The 16,900-nt window shown below is 50.8% G+C and overlaps 1 protein-coding gene across 1 annotated transcript in view; it reads right to left on the reverse strand.

Annotated features, from left to right (window-relative positions):
* LOC139235717 (protein mono-ADP-ribosyltransferase PARP14-like) overlaps positions 1 to 16,900 on the reverse strand; it is a 62,707-nt gene that overhangs the window by 5,171 nt on the left and 40,636 nt on the right. Inside the window, exons 10-13 of the mRNA XM_070866756.1 lie at positions 12,809 to 13,099; positions 10,927 to 11,217; positions 4,568 to 4,710; positions 314 to 473 (exon numbers count right to left, since the gene is read on the reverse strand). Coding sequence (XP_070722857.1) covers positions 314 to 473; positions 4,568 to 4,710; positions 10,927 to 11,217; positions 12,809 to 13,099 — 885 coding nt within the window. The remainder of the gene's footprint in view (positions 1 to 313; positions 474 to 4,567; positions 4,711 to 10,926; positions 11,218 to 12,808; positions 13,100 to 16,900) is intronic.

The raw sequence follows: 16,900 nt of genomic DNA on the forward strand, positions 1-16,900 counted from the left end.
ATCTCTGCGCTCCTCCAATTCTGGGCCTCTTGTGTATCTCTGATTTTAATCATTACACCATTGGTGGCCGTGCCTTCAGCTGCCTTGACCCCAAGCGCTGGAATTCCCTCCCTAAACCTCTCCGTCTCTCGCTCCTCCTTTAAGACGCTCCTTAAAACTGATCTCTTTGACCGAGATATTGGTCACCTGAACTCATTTCTATTTATGCGGCTCTGTGTCAAATTTTTAATCGTGTAACACTCCTGCAAAGCGCCTTGGGACATTTCACTACGTTATAGGCGCTCTATAAATATAAGTTGTTGTTGTTACGTACCATTAGAGCTCTTGCTGAACCCTTTGTGCACAATGTCCAACCTGGCACTGTGATCCGTGGCGTGATAAAGAGTTCTCTCCTGTGCGCTCTTTTTAACTTCCATGGCTGACTTCTTGGCCAAGTACGCGGCCCTCAGATCATCGTTCTGAATCTTCTCAATCTGCAGACGGCGGCAAAGATTAACGGTTAATCAGAGGGACCTGGGTGCCCTTGTGCACCAATCGCTGAACGTTAACGTGCAGCTACAGCAAGCAATTCGGAAAGGAAATGGGGGGGTTGGCCTTTATTATAAACGGATTAGAGTACAGGTTGAACCTCCGTAATCCAGAACTCCCTAATCCGGAACCATCCCTCGTCCAGAACCGTTCCCGGCCACCGGGTGGCGCATGCGCAGAACTCCGACAGGAACAAATTGAAGTTCTTCCTCGTTACCGACTGTTGCAATCGCTGGCCTGCCCCCATGATCCACCGCGCCGCCCCACCCCCCCCCCCCATGATCTCTCTGCCGCACTCCCAGCCCCAATATCCCCTTCCTCAGTACCTGTACCATCCAATTTAACGTGACCACCCCTCGTCCGGAAAAATCCCTTATCCAGAACAGGCCAAGCACTGAGGGTTCTGGGTAAGGGAGGGTCAATCTGTATAAGAGTATGTCTTACTGCAATTATATCGGGCCCTGGTGAGACCGACCACACCTGGAGTATTGTGTACAGTGTCGGTCTCCTTACCTCAGGAAGGATACACTTGCCACAGAGGGAGTGCAGCGAAGGTTCACCAGACTGATTCCTGGGATGGGGGGGATTGCCCTATGAGGAGAGATTGAGTAGACTAGGCCGATATTCTCTTGAGTTTAGAAGAATGAGAGGTGATCTCATTGAAACACACACAATTCTTACAGGGCTTGACAGGGTAGATGCAGGGAGGATGTTTCCCCCCGGGCTGGGGAGTCTAGAACCAGGGGTCTCACAGTCTCAGGATAAGGGCTCAGCCATTTAGGACTGAGATGAGGAGGAATTTCTTCACTCAGAGGGGGGTGAATCTTTGGGATTCTCTGCCCCAGAGGGCTGTGGAGACTCAGTCTGTGAGTATATTCAAGGCTGAGATCGGTAGATTTTTAATATTAAGGGAATCGAGGGATATGGGGATCGGGCGGGAAAGTGGAGTTGAGGTGGAAGATCAGCCGTGATCTCATTGAATGGCGGAGCAGGCTCGAGGGGCCGAATGGCCGACTCCTGCTACTGACTCTTACGTTCTTATTAATATGTCAAGATTTTGTGTGTATTTATTTTTGATGGTTTTTGGCAGCTGATCATTTTTCTTAAGGATTATAGGAATTGGACGCTGAACGAAGACCATCACGTTGGTCTTCTCTGGGCCAACGAGTGGCTTACTTGGCCGCATCACGGGCAGGTAAGAGCCGACGGTGTTTTGTTGTAGAGACTGGACTCATGTACAGGCCCAGACCAGGTAAGGATGGTCGCGTTCCTTCCCCCGAAAGGCCAACCAGTTGGAATTTCAAACAACACTTTCATGGTCACTTTTACGAAGACCAAACACGCAAACATTTGCTCACTAAGACCATAAAAATTAGGAACAGGCCATTCGGCCCCTCGAGTCTGCTCCGCCATTCAATAAGATCATGGCTGATCTTCTACCCCACCTTCCTGCACTCGGGTCTGGTACTGTACACCCCGTGTGTGTCTCAGTGTCCCCTGTACATGTACAGTACACAGGGTAAAGGGAATGATTCACTCCCCTCTGGTACTGTACACCGCGTGTGTGTCTCAGTGTCCCCTGTACATGTACAGTACACGGGGTAAAGGAATGATTCACTCCCGTCTGGTACTGTACACCCCGTGTGTGTCTCAGTGTCCCCTGTACATGTACAGTACACAGGGTAAAGGGAATGATTCACTCCCGTCTGGTACTGTACACACCTTGTGTGTCTCAGTGCCCCCTGTACATGTACAGTACACAGGGTAAGGGAATGATTCACTCCCGTCTGGTACTGTACATCCCGTGTGTGTCTCAGTGTCCCCTGTACATGTACAGTACACAGGGTAAAGGGAATGATTCACTCCCGTCTGGTACTGTACACACATTGTGTGTCTCAGTGCCCCCTGTACATGTACAGTACACAGGGTAAAGGGAATGATTCACTCCCCTCTGGTACTGTACACCCCGTGTGTGTCTCAGTGTCCCCTGTACATGTACAGTACACGGGGTAAAGGAATGATTCACTCCCCTCTGGTACTGTACACCCCGTGTGTGTCTCAGTGCCCCCTGTACATGTACAGTACACGGGAGGTACAGGAAATACTCACTCATGTCTGGTACTGTACACCCCGTGTGTGTCTCAGTGTCCCCTGTACATGTACAGTACACAGGGTAAAGGAACTACTCACTCATGTCTGGTACTGTACACCCCGTGTGTGTCTCAGTGTCCCCTGTACATGTACAGTACACGGGGGGGTAAAGGCAAATACGAAACCATAATAGTAGCAGGAGTCGGCCATTCGGCCCCTCAAGTCTGCTCCACCATTCAATACCATCATGGCTGATCTTTGACCTCAACTCCACTTTCCCGCCCGATCCCCGACACTGTGGAGGGGACTATAATTTAAAGAAGGAGTGACACAATCGGAACAAGGAAAGACTTGCATTTATATAGTGCCTTTCATGAGCTCAGGATGTCCCAACGTGCTTCACAGCCAGTGAAGAATATTTTATGGTTGAAGTGTTGTCACTGCAGCAGGCCGGGCTCATTGGAGGGAGCAGTGTGTGGTGGCCTGGCCTGGAAACACCCCGGTCCCGGCCTACAAGACCATCAGCAGGCCGGGGCTACTGGAGGGAGCAGTGTGTGGTGGTCCGGCCTGGAAACACCCCGGTCCCGGCCTACAAGACCATCAGCAGGCCGGGGTCATTGGAGGGAGCAGTGTGTGGTGGCCCGGCCTGGAAACACCCCGGTCCCGGCCTACAAGACCATCAGCAGGCCGGGGCCAGTGGAGGGAGCATCGTGCGGCGGTATACCACTGCAGGGAGCAGCCCGTGCTGCTGCAGGAGGGAGACGGCTGCAGTCACTGAGCGCGGAGCGGGCAGGCACAGCAGGAGGGGCGAAGGAGCGGCAAGAGTCCATAGCGGGAAGTGACCGTGGCCCAGGAGAGGCGTGACTCTGGGGCCCGGGAGAGCCGAGGGGCCCAGGGGGCAGCACGGGCCCAGCCCACACTGAGCGATATGTGGGCGCACTGGGTCCGTGCAGCAGAGCAGGTCTCCAGTCGTCCTGGTTAACCCTTGCCCCTGGACCAAGGCCTCGCTCTGTCAAGCCCCGTGTGGTGGCTGGTGTACAACGGTCACCCCACGTTAAAACAATCCACCCACAGGCATCTTCCACCCTTCAGGATGTAGTTCGGGATCTGAATTAGGTCCTTCACTGAAACACATGTGAACTCATCCCTCTTTGATGTGGAAGCAAGTGACCCTCGCTTCGAGGGACTGCCTCTGATGATGAGTAGGAAACGCAGGAGCCAATGTGTGCACAGCAAGCTCCCACAAACAGCAATGCGCTAACGAGCAGATCATCTGTTTTTAGCAATGTTGGTGGAGGGATTTTATATCGGGCCCCAGGGCATTGTGGAGAATGCGCCCTGCTCTTATTTCAATGGGGGCCGTGGGACATTTTATATCTTCTAGAGGGCAAACGCAGACTTCGAGTTAACATCACATGCCAAAAGATGGCACCTCCGCACACGGCAGGGCTCCCTCAGTACTGCCCCTCCGACAGTGCGGCACTCCCTCAGTACTGCCCCTCCGACAGTGCGGCACTCGCTCAGTACTGCCCCTCCGACAGTGCGGCACTCCCTCAGTACTGCCCCTCCGACAGTGCGGCACTCCCTCGGTACTGCCCCTCCGACAGTGCGGCACTCCCTCAGTACTGCCCCTCCGACAGTGCGGCGCTCCCTCAGTACTGCCCCTCCGACAGTGCGGCACTCCCTCAGTACTGCCCCTCCGACAGTGCGGCACTCCCTCAGTACTGCCCCTCCGACAGTGCGGCACTCGCTCAGTACTGCCCCTCCTACAGTGCGGCACTCCCTCAGTACTGCCTTTACTACAGGGTATGCTCCCTCAGTTACAGGCAACTGGATGTGTCAGATTATGGGTCTCGATTCTCCGGAGAGGGTCTTGAACCCGTGACTTTCTAACTCAGAGGCGAGAATGCTGACCACTGAGCCATGGTTGGCACCACAGGGAACTCACTCCAATTATTTTTATTGTTTCCCGTCCACAACGATCACTGAAATTCTTCGCCACTGTTTGATACTCTTCAGAACTCTTATCCAACGACACCTTGAGCTGTGGTTTCTCCTTCACATCCTCCCGGTTATCCAGGGGGTTCCTGCCTAGAATGAGAGAAGTGATTGAACAGGTAAATCAGCAAACACAGTTTGGCCATTATCTCATCTGAACATTGCCAATGAGGAGCTAAATGGGGCAGAATATCAGAGCAATCTGGGGGTACAGACACTCGAATCAATACAAGTAGCGATGCACGTTAACAAGGTCATTAAAAAAAAATAACCAAAGCACTGGGGTTCATTGTAAGAGGGATAGAATTTAAAAGCAGAGAAGTTATGTTCAACTTGTATAGAACCTTGGTTAGACCACAGATCACACTGGGAGCACTGTGCACAGTTCTGGTCATACCACACTGGGAGCACTGTGCACAGTTCTGGTCGCCATATCACACTGGGAGCACTGTGCACAGTTCTGGTCATATCACACTGGGAGCACTGTGCACAGTTCTGGTCTCCATATCACACTGGGAGCACTGTGTACAGTTCTGGTCATATCACACTGGGAGCACTGTGTACAGTTCTGGTCTCCATATCACACTGGGAGCACTGTGCACAGTTCTGGTCTCCATATCACACTGGGAGCACTGTGCACAGTTCTGGTCTCCATATCACACTGGGAGCACTGTGCACAGTTCTGGTCATATCACACTGGGAGCACTGTGTACGGTTCTGGTCATATCACACTGGGAGCACTGTGTACGGTTCTGGTCATATCACACTGGGAGCACTGTGCACAGTTCTGGTCTCCATATCACACTGGGAGCACTGTGCACAGTTCTGGTCTCCATATCACACTGGGAGCACTGTGCACAGTTCTGGTCATATCACACTGGGAGCACTGTGTACAGTTCTGGTCTCCATATCACACTGGGAGCACTGTGCACAGTTCTGGTCATATCACACTGGGAGCACTGTGTACAGTTCTGGTCATATCACACTGGGAGCACTGTGCACAGTTCTGGTCTCCATATCACACTGGGAGCACTGTGCACAGTTCTGGTCTCCATATCACACTGGGAGCACTGTGCACAGTTCTGGTCTCCATATCACACTGGGAGCACTGTGCACAGTTCTGGTCATATCACACTGGCAGCACTGTGCACCTACTGACGTGAAAACCAAAGCCATCAAGAATGTACCCAAGCCGCAGAACGTGACAGAGCTGCGTTCATTGCTGGGTCTACTCAGCTACTTTGGTAACTTCCGACCTAAATTGAGCACCTTACTTGAACCAGTGCACATGCTATTGAGAAAAGGCGACAACTGGGTCTGGGGCACATCGCAAGACGGAGCTTTCGAGAAAGCCACCACTCTGCTTTGCTTCGAACAAGCTGCTGGTACATTATGACCCATGTAAACGTTTAGTTTTGGCCTGTGACACATCGTCATGTGGAATTGGTTGCGTGTTACAACAGGCCAATGAGTCGGGGAAACTCCAACATGTCGTGTATGCATCCAAAAGTTTGTCTAAAGCAGAAAGAGCCGACAGTATGGTAGGAAAAGAAGCTTTAGCGTGTGTGTACGGTGTTAAAAAGATGCATCAATACCTGTTCGGTCTGAGGTTCGAATTAGAGACCGATCACAAGCCGCTCATTTTGTTGTTTTCCGAGAGCAAAGGTATCAATACAACGCTTCATCCCGTATCCAAAGATGGGCGCTGACATTATCTGCCTATGATTGTGTCATTCGCCACAGATCTCACACAGAGAATTGTGCCGATGCTTTGAGCCAGTTGCCGTTGCCCACACCGGAGGTGGAAACGCCACAACCGGCAGATTTAATGTTAATCATGGATGCTTTTGAGAGTGAAGGTACACCTGTCATGGCTCAACAAGTTAAGACCCGGACCAGCCAGGACCCGATATTATCGGTGGTAAAGGGGATTGGTCTGCCATACCTAAGCAAATGTGCGAGGAGGCCAAACCGTACATTGGTCGCGAGGACGAACTGTCTATTCAAGCAGATTGCATATTGTGGGGCAATCGAGTTGTAATGCCTAAGGGAGAGAGAAGTTTGTGCGTGAGTTACACAGCACACATCCTGGTATAGTGATGGTGAAGGCCATCGCCAGATCCCACCGAAGATGGTCAAGAATTGATGCTGAGCTGGGATCATGCGTACATCAGTGTAACACTTGCATGCAGCTCAGCAAAGCACCAGCGGAATCGCCACTGTGTCTGTGGTCGTGGTCATCCAAACCCTGGTCCAGGATCCATGTAGATTTTGCAGGTCCCTTCCCGGGCAAGTTGTTTTTAGTGATGGTGGATGCTTAGTCGAAGTGGATAGAATGCATAATCATGTCATCCAGCACGTCCATGGCAACCATAGAGAATCGCAATGTCATGTTCGCGACACATGGTCTGCCTGATATAGTGGTGAGCGACAATGGGTTGTGCTTCACCAGTCAGGAGTTTCAGGAGTTTGTAAAACTTAACGGCATAAAACATGCAAGGTCAGCACTGCTCAAGCCTGTGTCCAACAGGCAAGCAGAGCGTGCAGTACAAATGATCAAGCAAAGCACGAGGAGAGTAACCCAAGGGTCACTTACAGGACAAGACCCCACACACTCACAGGGGTCTCGCCCTCTGAACTCATGATGAAAAACCAAGTTATCTCTGGTACACCCAGATTTAAGTTATCGTGTTGAATACAGAAGACAGAGTCAACAAGGATACCACGATCGCACAACTGTGTCACGCGAGATTTCTGTGAATGATCCTGTATATGTGTCGAATTATGGTCAGGGTCACAAATGGATCGCTGGTACGGTCATGGCCAAGGAGGGCAACAGAGTATTTGTTATTAAGCTCAAGAATGGGCAAACTTGCAGGAAACACATGGATCAGACAAAGCTGAGACACACAGACGAGCCAGAGCAGTCGGACGAGGAAACCGTCGACGACCAACCAACCTACCAGCAGCCTTCAGTGGGTTCAAGGGTCATCAGTGAACCCGGAATCTCCATCACGGAATTGTTCAATAAAAATGGACTTGCAATTCCTGACATGGCCACTGCCACCCCCAACAAGCCAGCCATCCAGCCACCAGCCACAACAGACCCCTCACACTCACCCAGGGCCGGAATCGAACTGAGACGGTCAACCCAGGAGTGTAAAGCACCGGACCGTCTCAACCTGTGAAAGACTGTGGTAAGATCTCAGAGCAGGGTATTGTCATGTATGTACATGCTGTTTGTAGCCAGCAGATGGTGTCATTGTTGGAGGGCATGGAGCAGCACGCACATGGTGCTGCGCTGGTATAAAAGGCCAGCCATTGTGTGAGTCAGGCACTCTTTGTCCAAAATAAAGCAGAGCCAAGGGTGTACCTTGCTTAGTTAAACAGTTCTCAGTTTGAACTTTTATTGCATACCTAACACCCTTATGCAGGGGATCAGAATGATGGTGTCATAAATATAAGGTCGTCACGAATGAATCCAATACGGAATTCAGGAGAAACCTAACAGCAGTGAGAATGTGGAACTCGCTGCAACAGGCAGTGGTTGAGGCGAATAGTATCGATGCATTAAAGGGGGAGTGAGATAAACACATGAGAAAGGAATAGAAGGTTTGTCGATTGAGTGAGGGATGGAAGGAGGCTCGTGTGGAGTATAAACGCCGGTATGGACCAGTTGGACCGAATCACCTGATGCTGTTCTGTAAGATTCTACGTAAATAATTTCAAGCCCCAGTGTTTGCTTCATGTTTGGCCGCTCGAAAACTCCTGTTTTCTCAAACAATTTCACTTTGTAATACTCGTCACAATGGGACCATTATGTACTGTCAAAGAGAGTGCAGCAGAGGCTTTACCCGTATCTAACCCCCTGTACCTGCCCTGGGAGTGTTTGATGGGACAGTGTAGAGGGAGCTTTATTCTGTATCTAACCCCCTGTACCTGCCCTGGGAGTGTTTGATGGGACAGTGTAGAGGGAGCTTTACTCTGTATCTAACCCCCTGTACCTGCCCTGGGAGTGTTTGATGGGACAGTGTAGAGGGAGCTTTACTCTGTATCTAACCCCGTGCTGGACCTGCCCTGGGAGTGTTTGATGGGACAGTGTAGAGGGAGCTTTACTCTGTATCTAACCCGTGCTGTACCTGCCCTGGGAGTGTTTGATGGGACAGTGTAGAGGGAGCTTTACTCTGTATCTAATCCCCTGTACCTGCCCTGGGAGTGTTTGATGGGACAGTGCAGAAGGAGTTTTACTCTGTATCTAACCCCATGCTGTACCTGCCCTGGGAGTGTTTGATGGGACAGCGTACATAGAAAATAGGTGCAGGAGTAGGCCATTCAGCCCTTCTAGCCTGCATCTTCAGTACCCCCTTCCTGCTTTCTCGCCATACCCCTTGATCCCCCTAGTAGTAAGGACTTCATCAAACTCATTTTTGAATATATTTTGTGAATTGGCCTCAACTACTTTCTGTGTTGGAGAATTCCACAGGTTCACCACTCTCTGGGTGAAGAAGTTTCTCCTCATCTCAGTCCTAAATGACTTACCCCTTATCCTTAGACTGTGACCCCTGGTTCTGGACTTCCCCAACATTGGGAACATTCTTCCTGTAACTAACCTGTCTAAACACGTCAGAATTTTAAACGTTTCTATGAGGTCCCCTCTCATTCTTCTGAACTCCAGTGAATACAAGCCCAGTTGATCCAGTCTTTCTTGATAGGTCAGTCCCACCATCCCGGGAATCAGTCTGGTGAATCTTCGCTGCACTCCCGCAATAGCAAGAATGTCCTTCCTCAAGTTAGGAGACCAAAACTGTACACAATACTCCAGGTGTGGCCTCACCAAGGTCCTGTACAACTGTAGCAACACCTCCCTGCCCCTGTACTCAAATCTCCTCGCTATGAAGGCCAACATGCCATTTGCTTTCTTAACCGCCTGCTGTACCTGCATGCTAACCTTCAATGGCTGATGTGTAGAGGGAGCTTTACTCTGTATCTAACCCCCTGTACCTACCCTGGGAGTGTTTGATGGGACAGTGTAGAGTGAGCTTTAATCTGTATCTAACCCCGTGCTGTACCTGCCCTGGGAGTGTTTGATGGGACAGTGTAGAGTGAGCTTTAATCTGTATCTAACCCCGTGCTGTACCTGCCCTGGGAGTGTTTGATGGGACAGTGTAGAGGGAGCTTTACTCTGTATCTAACCCCCTGTACCTGCCCTGGGAGTGTTTGATGGGACAGTGTAGAGGGAGCTTTACTCTGTATCTAACCCCGTGCTGTACCTGCCCTGGGAGTGTTTGATGGGACGGTGTAGAGGGAGCTTTACTCTGTATCTAACCCCGTGCTGTACCTGCCCTGGGAGTGTTTGATGGGAAAGTGTAGAGGGAGCTTTACTCTGTATCTAACCCCCCTGTACCTGCCCTGGGAGTGTTTGATGGGACAGTGTAGAGGGAGCTTTACTCTGTATCTAACCCCCCTGTACGTGCCCTGGGAGTGTTTGATGGGACAGTGTAGAGGGAGCTTTACTCTGTATCTAACCCCCTGTACCTGCCCTGGGAGTGTTTGATGGGACAGTGTAGAGGGAGCTTTACTCTGTATCGAATCCCCTGTACCTGCCCTGGGAGTGTTTGATGGGATAGTGTAGAGGGAGCAATAATCTGTATCTAACCCCGTGCTGTACCTGCCCTGGCAGTGTTTGATGGGACAGTGTAGAGGGAGCTTTACTCTGTATCTAACCCCGTGTTGTACCTGCCCTGGGAGTGTTTGATGGAAAGTGTAGAGGGAGCTTTACTCTGTATCTAACCCCGTGCTGTACCTGCCCTGGGAGTGTTTGATGGGACAGTGTAGAGGGAGCTTTACTCTGTATCTAACCCCCTGTACCTGTCCCGGGAATGTTTGATGGGACAGTGCAGAGGGAGCTTTACTCTGTATCTAACCCCCTGTACCTGCCCAGGGAGTGTTTGATGGGACAGTGTAGAGGGAGCTTTACTCTGTATCTAACCCCCTGTACCTGCCCTGGGAGTGTTTGATGGGACAGTGTAGAGGGAGCTTTACTCTGTATCTAACCCCCTGTACCTGCCCTGGGAGTGTATGATGGGACAGTGTAGAGGGAGCTTTACTCTGTATCTAACCCCCTGTACCTGCCCTGGGAGATTATGATGGGACAGTGTAGAGGGAGCTTTACATGTATCTAACCCGTGCTGTACCTGCCCTGGGAGGGTTTAAAGATGGTTAGCACCCATGACCTTTGGTGGGGAAGGGATGAAAATTTGGACGGTGGAAAAGTGTTTGATAAAAAGGTTGGAGAATTTGTGCCATTACCTCCACGACCATCAATCCTCTTGATCTTGATCGTTTCACTGGTCTCCTTGACTGTGACCTCCTTGCGATCCAGATCAACGAGGAAGGTGTACCCCTGCGTTGCCACCGTGGTGTGACGGATCTTGTTGTCATGGTCCCGCTCCAGCTGAAAGTTGGCTTCAGGGTCAAAGGGCAGTTCCTTGCCATTGTTAACGTAGACCCAGCGGACCTTGGCCAGCAGCTCGTCCCACTCCCTGCGGTTCGATTGGGTCGGTGTGGAGAGGATGTTCCCACTTGTGGGCGAGTCCAGAACTGGGTGGCAGAAATATGAGGGAGTCACTAATAAACCCAATTGGTAATTGAGGAGAAACTACTGTTCCCAGAGAATAGTGAGAGTGTGGAACTCGCGACCACACGGAGTGCTGGAGGCGAGAAGCAAAGATGCATTTAAGGGAAAGTGAGATAAACACATGAGGGAGAAAGGAATATGTTTATATTGATGGAATGAGATTAAATGGGTGGGGAGCATCAACACCGGCATGGATCTGTTGGGCAGAATGGACTGTTCCTGTGCTGTAAAATGCTATGTAAATAATTTCAAGCATCAAAGAGGATAGAGGGAGCTTTACTCTGTATCTAACCCCATGCTGTACCTGCCCTGGGAGTGTTTGATGGGACAGTGTAGAGGGAGCTTTACTCTGTATCTAACCCCCTGTACCTGCCCTGGGAGTGTTTGATGGGACAGTGTAGAGCGAGCTTTACTCTGTATCTAACCCCGTGCTGTACCTGCCCTGGGAGTGTTTGATGGGACAGTGTTGTGGGAGCTTTACTCTGTATCTAACCCTGTGTTGTACCTGCCCTGGGAGTGTTTGATGGGACAGTGTAGAGGGAGCTTTACTCTGTATCTAACCCCGTGCTGTACCTGCCCTGGGAGTGTTTGATGGGACAGTGTAGAGGGAGCTTTACTCTGTATCTTACCCCGTGATGTACCTGCCCTGGGAGTGTTTGATGGGACAGTGTAGAGCGAGCTTTACTCTGTATCTAACCCCGTGCTGTACCTGCCCTGGGAGTGTTTGATGGGACATTGTTGTGGGAGCTTTACTCTGTATCTAACCCTGTGCTGTACCTGCCCTGGGAGTGTTTGATGGGACAGTGTAGAGGGAGCTTTACTCTGTATTTAACCCCGTGCTGTACTTGCCCTTGGAGTGATTGATGGGATGTGTAGAGGGAGCTTTACTCTGTATCTAACCCATGCTGTACCTGCCCTACGAGTGTTTGATGGAACAGTGTAGAGGGAGCTTTACTCTATATCTAACCCAGTGTTGTACCTGCCCTGGGAGTGTTTGATGGGGCAATGTAGAGGGAGCTTTACTCTGTATCTAACCCCCTGTACCTGCCCTGGGAGTGTTTGATGGGACAGTGTAGAGGGAGCTTTACTCTGTATCTAACCCCCTGTACCTGCCCTGGGAGTGTTTGATGGGACAGTGTAGAGGGAGCTTTACTCTGTATCTAACCCCCTGTACCTGCCCTGGGAGTGTTTGATGGGACAGTGTAGAGGGAGCTTTACTCTGTATCTAACCCTGTGCTGTACCTGCCCTGGGAGTGTTTGATGGGACAGTGTAGAGGGAGCTTTACTCTGTATCTAACCCCCTGTACCTGCCCTGGGAGTGTTTGATGGGACAGTGTAGAGGGAGCTTTACTCTGTATCTAACCCCCTGTACCTGCCCTGGGAGTGTTTGATGGGACAGTGTAGAGGGAGCTTTACTCTGTATCTAACCTGTGCTGTATCTGCCCTGGGAGAGTTTAAAGATGATTAGCACCCATGACCTTTGGTGGGGAAGGGATGAAATTTTGGACGGTGGAAAAGTGTTTGATAAAAAGGTTGGAGAATTTGTGCTATTACCTCCACGACCATCAATCCTCTTGATCTTGATCGTCTCACTGGTCTCCTTGACTGTGACCTCCTTGCGATCCAGATCAACGAGGAAGGTGTACCCCTGCGTTGCCACCATGGTGCGACGGATCTTGTTGTCATGGTCCCGCTCCAGCTGAAAGTTGGCTTCAGGGTCAAAGGGCAGTTCCTTGCCGTTGTTAACGTAGACCCAGCGGACCTTGGCCAGCAGCTCGTCCCACTCCCTGCGGTTCGATTGGGTCGGTGTGGAGAGGATGTTCCCACTTGTGGGCGAGTCCAGAACTGGGGGGCAGAAATATGAGGGAGTCACTCATAAACCCAATTGGTAATTGAGGAGAAACTACTGTTCCCAGAGAATAGTGAGAGTGTGGAACTCGCGACCACACGGAGTGCTGGAGGCGAGAAGCAAAGATGCATTTAAGGGAAAGTGAGATAAACACATGAGGGAGAAAGGAATATGTTTATATTGATGGAATGAGATTAAATGGGTGGGGAGCATCAACACCGGCATGGATCTGTTGGGCAGAATGGACTGTTCCTGTGCTGTAAAATGCTATGTAAATAATTTCAAGCATCAAAGAGGATAGAGGGAGCTTTACTCTGTATCTAACCCCATGCTGTACCTGCCCTGGGAGTGTTTGATGGGACAGTGTAGAGGGAGCTTTACTCTGTATCTAACCCCGTGCTGTTCCTGCCCTGGGAGTGTTTGATGGGACAGTGTAGAGGGAGCTTTACTCTGTATCTAACCCCATGCTGTACCTGCCCTGGGAGTGTTTGATGGGACAGTGTAGAGGGAGCTTTACTCTGTATCTAACCACATGCTGTACCTGCCCTGGGAGTGTTTGATGGGACAGTGTAGAGGGAGCTTTACTCTGTATCTAACCCCCTGTACCTGCCCTGGGAGTGTTTGATGGGACAGTGTAGAGGGAGCTTTACTCTGTATCTAACCCCCTGTACCTGCCCTGGGAGTGTTTGATGGGACAGTGTAGAGGGAGCTTTACTCTGTATCTAACCCCATGTACCTGCCCTGGGAGTGTTTGATGGGACAGTATAGCGAGAGCTTAACTCTGTATCTAACCCATGCTGTACCTGCCCTGGGAGTGTTTGATGGGACAGTGTAGAGGGAGCTTTACTCTGTATCTAACCCCCTGTACCTGCCCTGGGAGTGTTTGATGGGACAGTGTAGAGGGAGCTTTACTCTGTATCTAACCCCCTGTACCTGCCCTGGGAGTGTTTGATGGGACAGTGTAGAGCAAGCTTTACTCTGTATCTATCCCCGTGCTGTACCTGCCGTGGGAGTGTTTGATGGGACAGTATTGAGGGAGCTTAACTCTGTATCTAACCCATGCTGTACCTGCCCTGGGAGTGTTTGATGTGACAGTGTAGAGGGAGCTTTACTCTGTATCTATCCTGTGCTGTACCTGCACTGGGAGTGTTTGATGGGACAGTGTAGAGGGAACTTTACTCTGTATCTAGCCCCGTGCTGTACCTGCCCTGGGAGTGTTTGATGGGGCAGTGTAGAGGGAGCTTTACTCTGTATCTAACCCCGTGATGTACCTGCCCTGGGAGTGTTTGATGGGACAGTGTAGAGCGAGCTTTACTCTGTATCTATCCTGTGCTGTACCTGCACTGGGAGTGTTTGATGGGACAGTGCAGAGGGAACTTTACTCTGTATCTAACCCTGTGCTGTACCTGCCCTGGGAGTGTTTGATGTGACAGTGTAGAGGGAGCTTTACTCTGTATCTATCCTGTGCTGTACCTGCACTGGGAGTGTTTGATGGGACAGTGTAGAGGGAACTTTACTCTGTATCTAGCCCCGTGCTGTACCTGCCCTGGGAGTGTTTGATGGGGCAGTGTAGAGGGAGCTTTGCTCTGTATCTAACCCCGTGATGTACCTGCCCTGGGAGTGTTTGATGGGACAGTGTAGAGCGAGCTTTACTCTGTATCTAACCCCGTGCTGTACCTGCCCTGGGAGTGTTTGATGGGACAGTGTTGTGGGAGCTTTACTCTGTATCTAACCCTGTGCTGTACCTGCCCTGGGAGTGTTTGATGGGACAGTGTAGAGGGAGCTTTACTCTGTATCTTACCCCGTGATGTACCTGCCCTGGGAGTGTTTGATGGGACAGTGTAGAGCGAGCTTTACTCTGTATCTAACCCCGTGCTGTACCTGCCCTGGGAGTGTTTGATGGGACAGTGTTGTGGAAGCTTTACTCTGTATCTAACCCTGTGCTGTACCTGCCCTGGGAGTGTTTGATGGGACAGTGTAGAGGGAGCTTTACTCTGTATTTAACCCCGTGCTGTACTTGCCCTTGGAGTGATTGATGGGATGTGTAGAGGGAGCTTTACTCTGTATCTAACCCATGCTGTAACTGCCCTACGAGTGTTTGATGGGACAGTGTAGAGGGATCTTTACTCTGTATCTAACCCCGTGCTGCACCTGCCCTGGGAGTGTTTGATGGAACAGTGTAAGAGGGAGCTTTACTCTATATCTAACCCAGTGTTGTACCTGCCCTGGGAGTGTTTGATGGGGCAATGTAGAGGGAGCTTTACTCTGCATCTAACCCCCCTGTACCTGCCCTGGGAGTGTTTGATGGGACAGTGTAGAGGGAGCTTTACTCTGTATCTAACCCCCTGTACCTGCCCTGGGAGTGTTTGATGGGACAGTGTAGAGGGAGCTTTACTCTGTATCTAACTCCGTGCTGTACCTGCCCTGAGAGTGTTTGATGGGACAGTGTCGAGGGAGCTTTACTCTGCATCTAACCCGTGCTGTACCTGTTCTGGGAGTGTTTGATGGGACAGTGTAGAGGGAGCTTTACTCTGTATCTAACCCCCTGTACCTGCTCTGGGAGTGTTTGATGGGACAGTGTAGAGGGAGCTTTACTCTGTATCTAACCCCCTGTACCTGCCCTGGGATTGTTTGATGGGACAGTGTAGAGGGAGCTTTACTCTGTATCTAACCCCCTGTACCTGCCCTGGGAATGTTTGATGGGACAGTGTAGAGGGAGCTTTACTCTGTATCTAACCCTCTGTACCTGCCCTGGGAGTGCTTGATGGGACAGTGTAGAGGGAGCTTTACTCTGTATCTTACCCCGTGATGTACCTGCCCTGGGAGTGTTTGATGGGACAGTGTAGAGCGAGCTTTACTCTGTATCTAACCCCGTGCTGTACCTGCCCTGGGAGTGTTTGATGGGACAGTGTTGTGGGAGCTTTACTCTGTATCTAACCCTGTGCTGTACCTGCCCTGGGAGTGTTTGATGGGACAGTGTAGAGGGAGCTTTATTCTATATTTAACCCCGTGCTGTACTTGCCCTGGGAGTGTTTGATGGAACAGTGTAAGAGGGAGCTTTACTCTGTATCTAACCCAGTGTTGTACCTGCCCTGGGAGTGTTTGATGGGGCAATGTAGAGGGAGCTTTACTCTGTATCTAACCCCCTGTACCTGCCCTGGGAGTGTTTGATGGGACAGTGTAGAGGGAGCTTTACTCTGTATCTCACTCCGTGCTGTACCTGCCCTGGGAGTGTTTGATGGGGCAATGTAGAGGGAGCTTTACTCTGTATCTAACCCCCTGTACCTGCCCTGGGAGTGTTTGATGGGACAGTGTAGAGGGAGCTTTACTCTGTATCTAACCCCGTGCTGCACCTGCCCTGAGAGTGTTTGATGGAACAGTGTAAGAGGGAGCTTTACTCTGTATCTAACCCAGTGTTGTACTTGCCCTGGGAGTGTTTGATGGGGCAATGTAGAGGGAGCTTTACTCTGTATCTAACCCCCTGTACCTGCCCTGGGAGTGTTTGATGGGACAGTGTAGAGGGAGCTTTACTCTGTATCTAACCCGTGCTGTACCTGCCCTGAGAGTGTTTGATGGGACAGTGTCGAGGGAGCTTTACTCTGCATCTAACCCGTGCTGTACCTGTCCTGGGAGTGTTTGATGGGACAGTGTAGAGGGAGCTTTACTCTGTATCTAACCCCCTGTACCTGCTCTGGGAGTGTTTGATGGGACAGTGCAGAGGGAGCTTTACTCTGTATTTAACCCCCTGTACCTGCCCTGGGAGTGTTTGATGGGACAGTGTAGAGGGAGCTTTACTC

Source organism: Pristiophorus japonicus, chromosome 23, assembly GCF_044704955.1.
Source record: "Pristiophorus japonicus isolate sPriJap1 chromosome 23, sPriJap1.hap1, whole genome shotgun sequence".
NCBI classification, from domain to species: Eukaryota; Metazoa; Chordata; class Chondrichthyes; family Pristiophoridae; genus Pristiophorus; species Pristiophorus japonicus.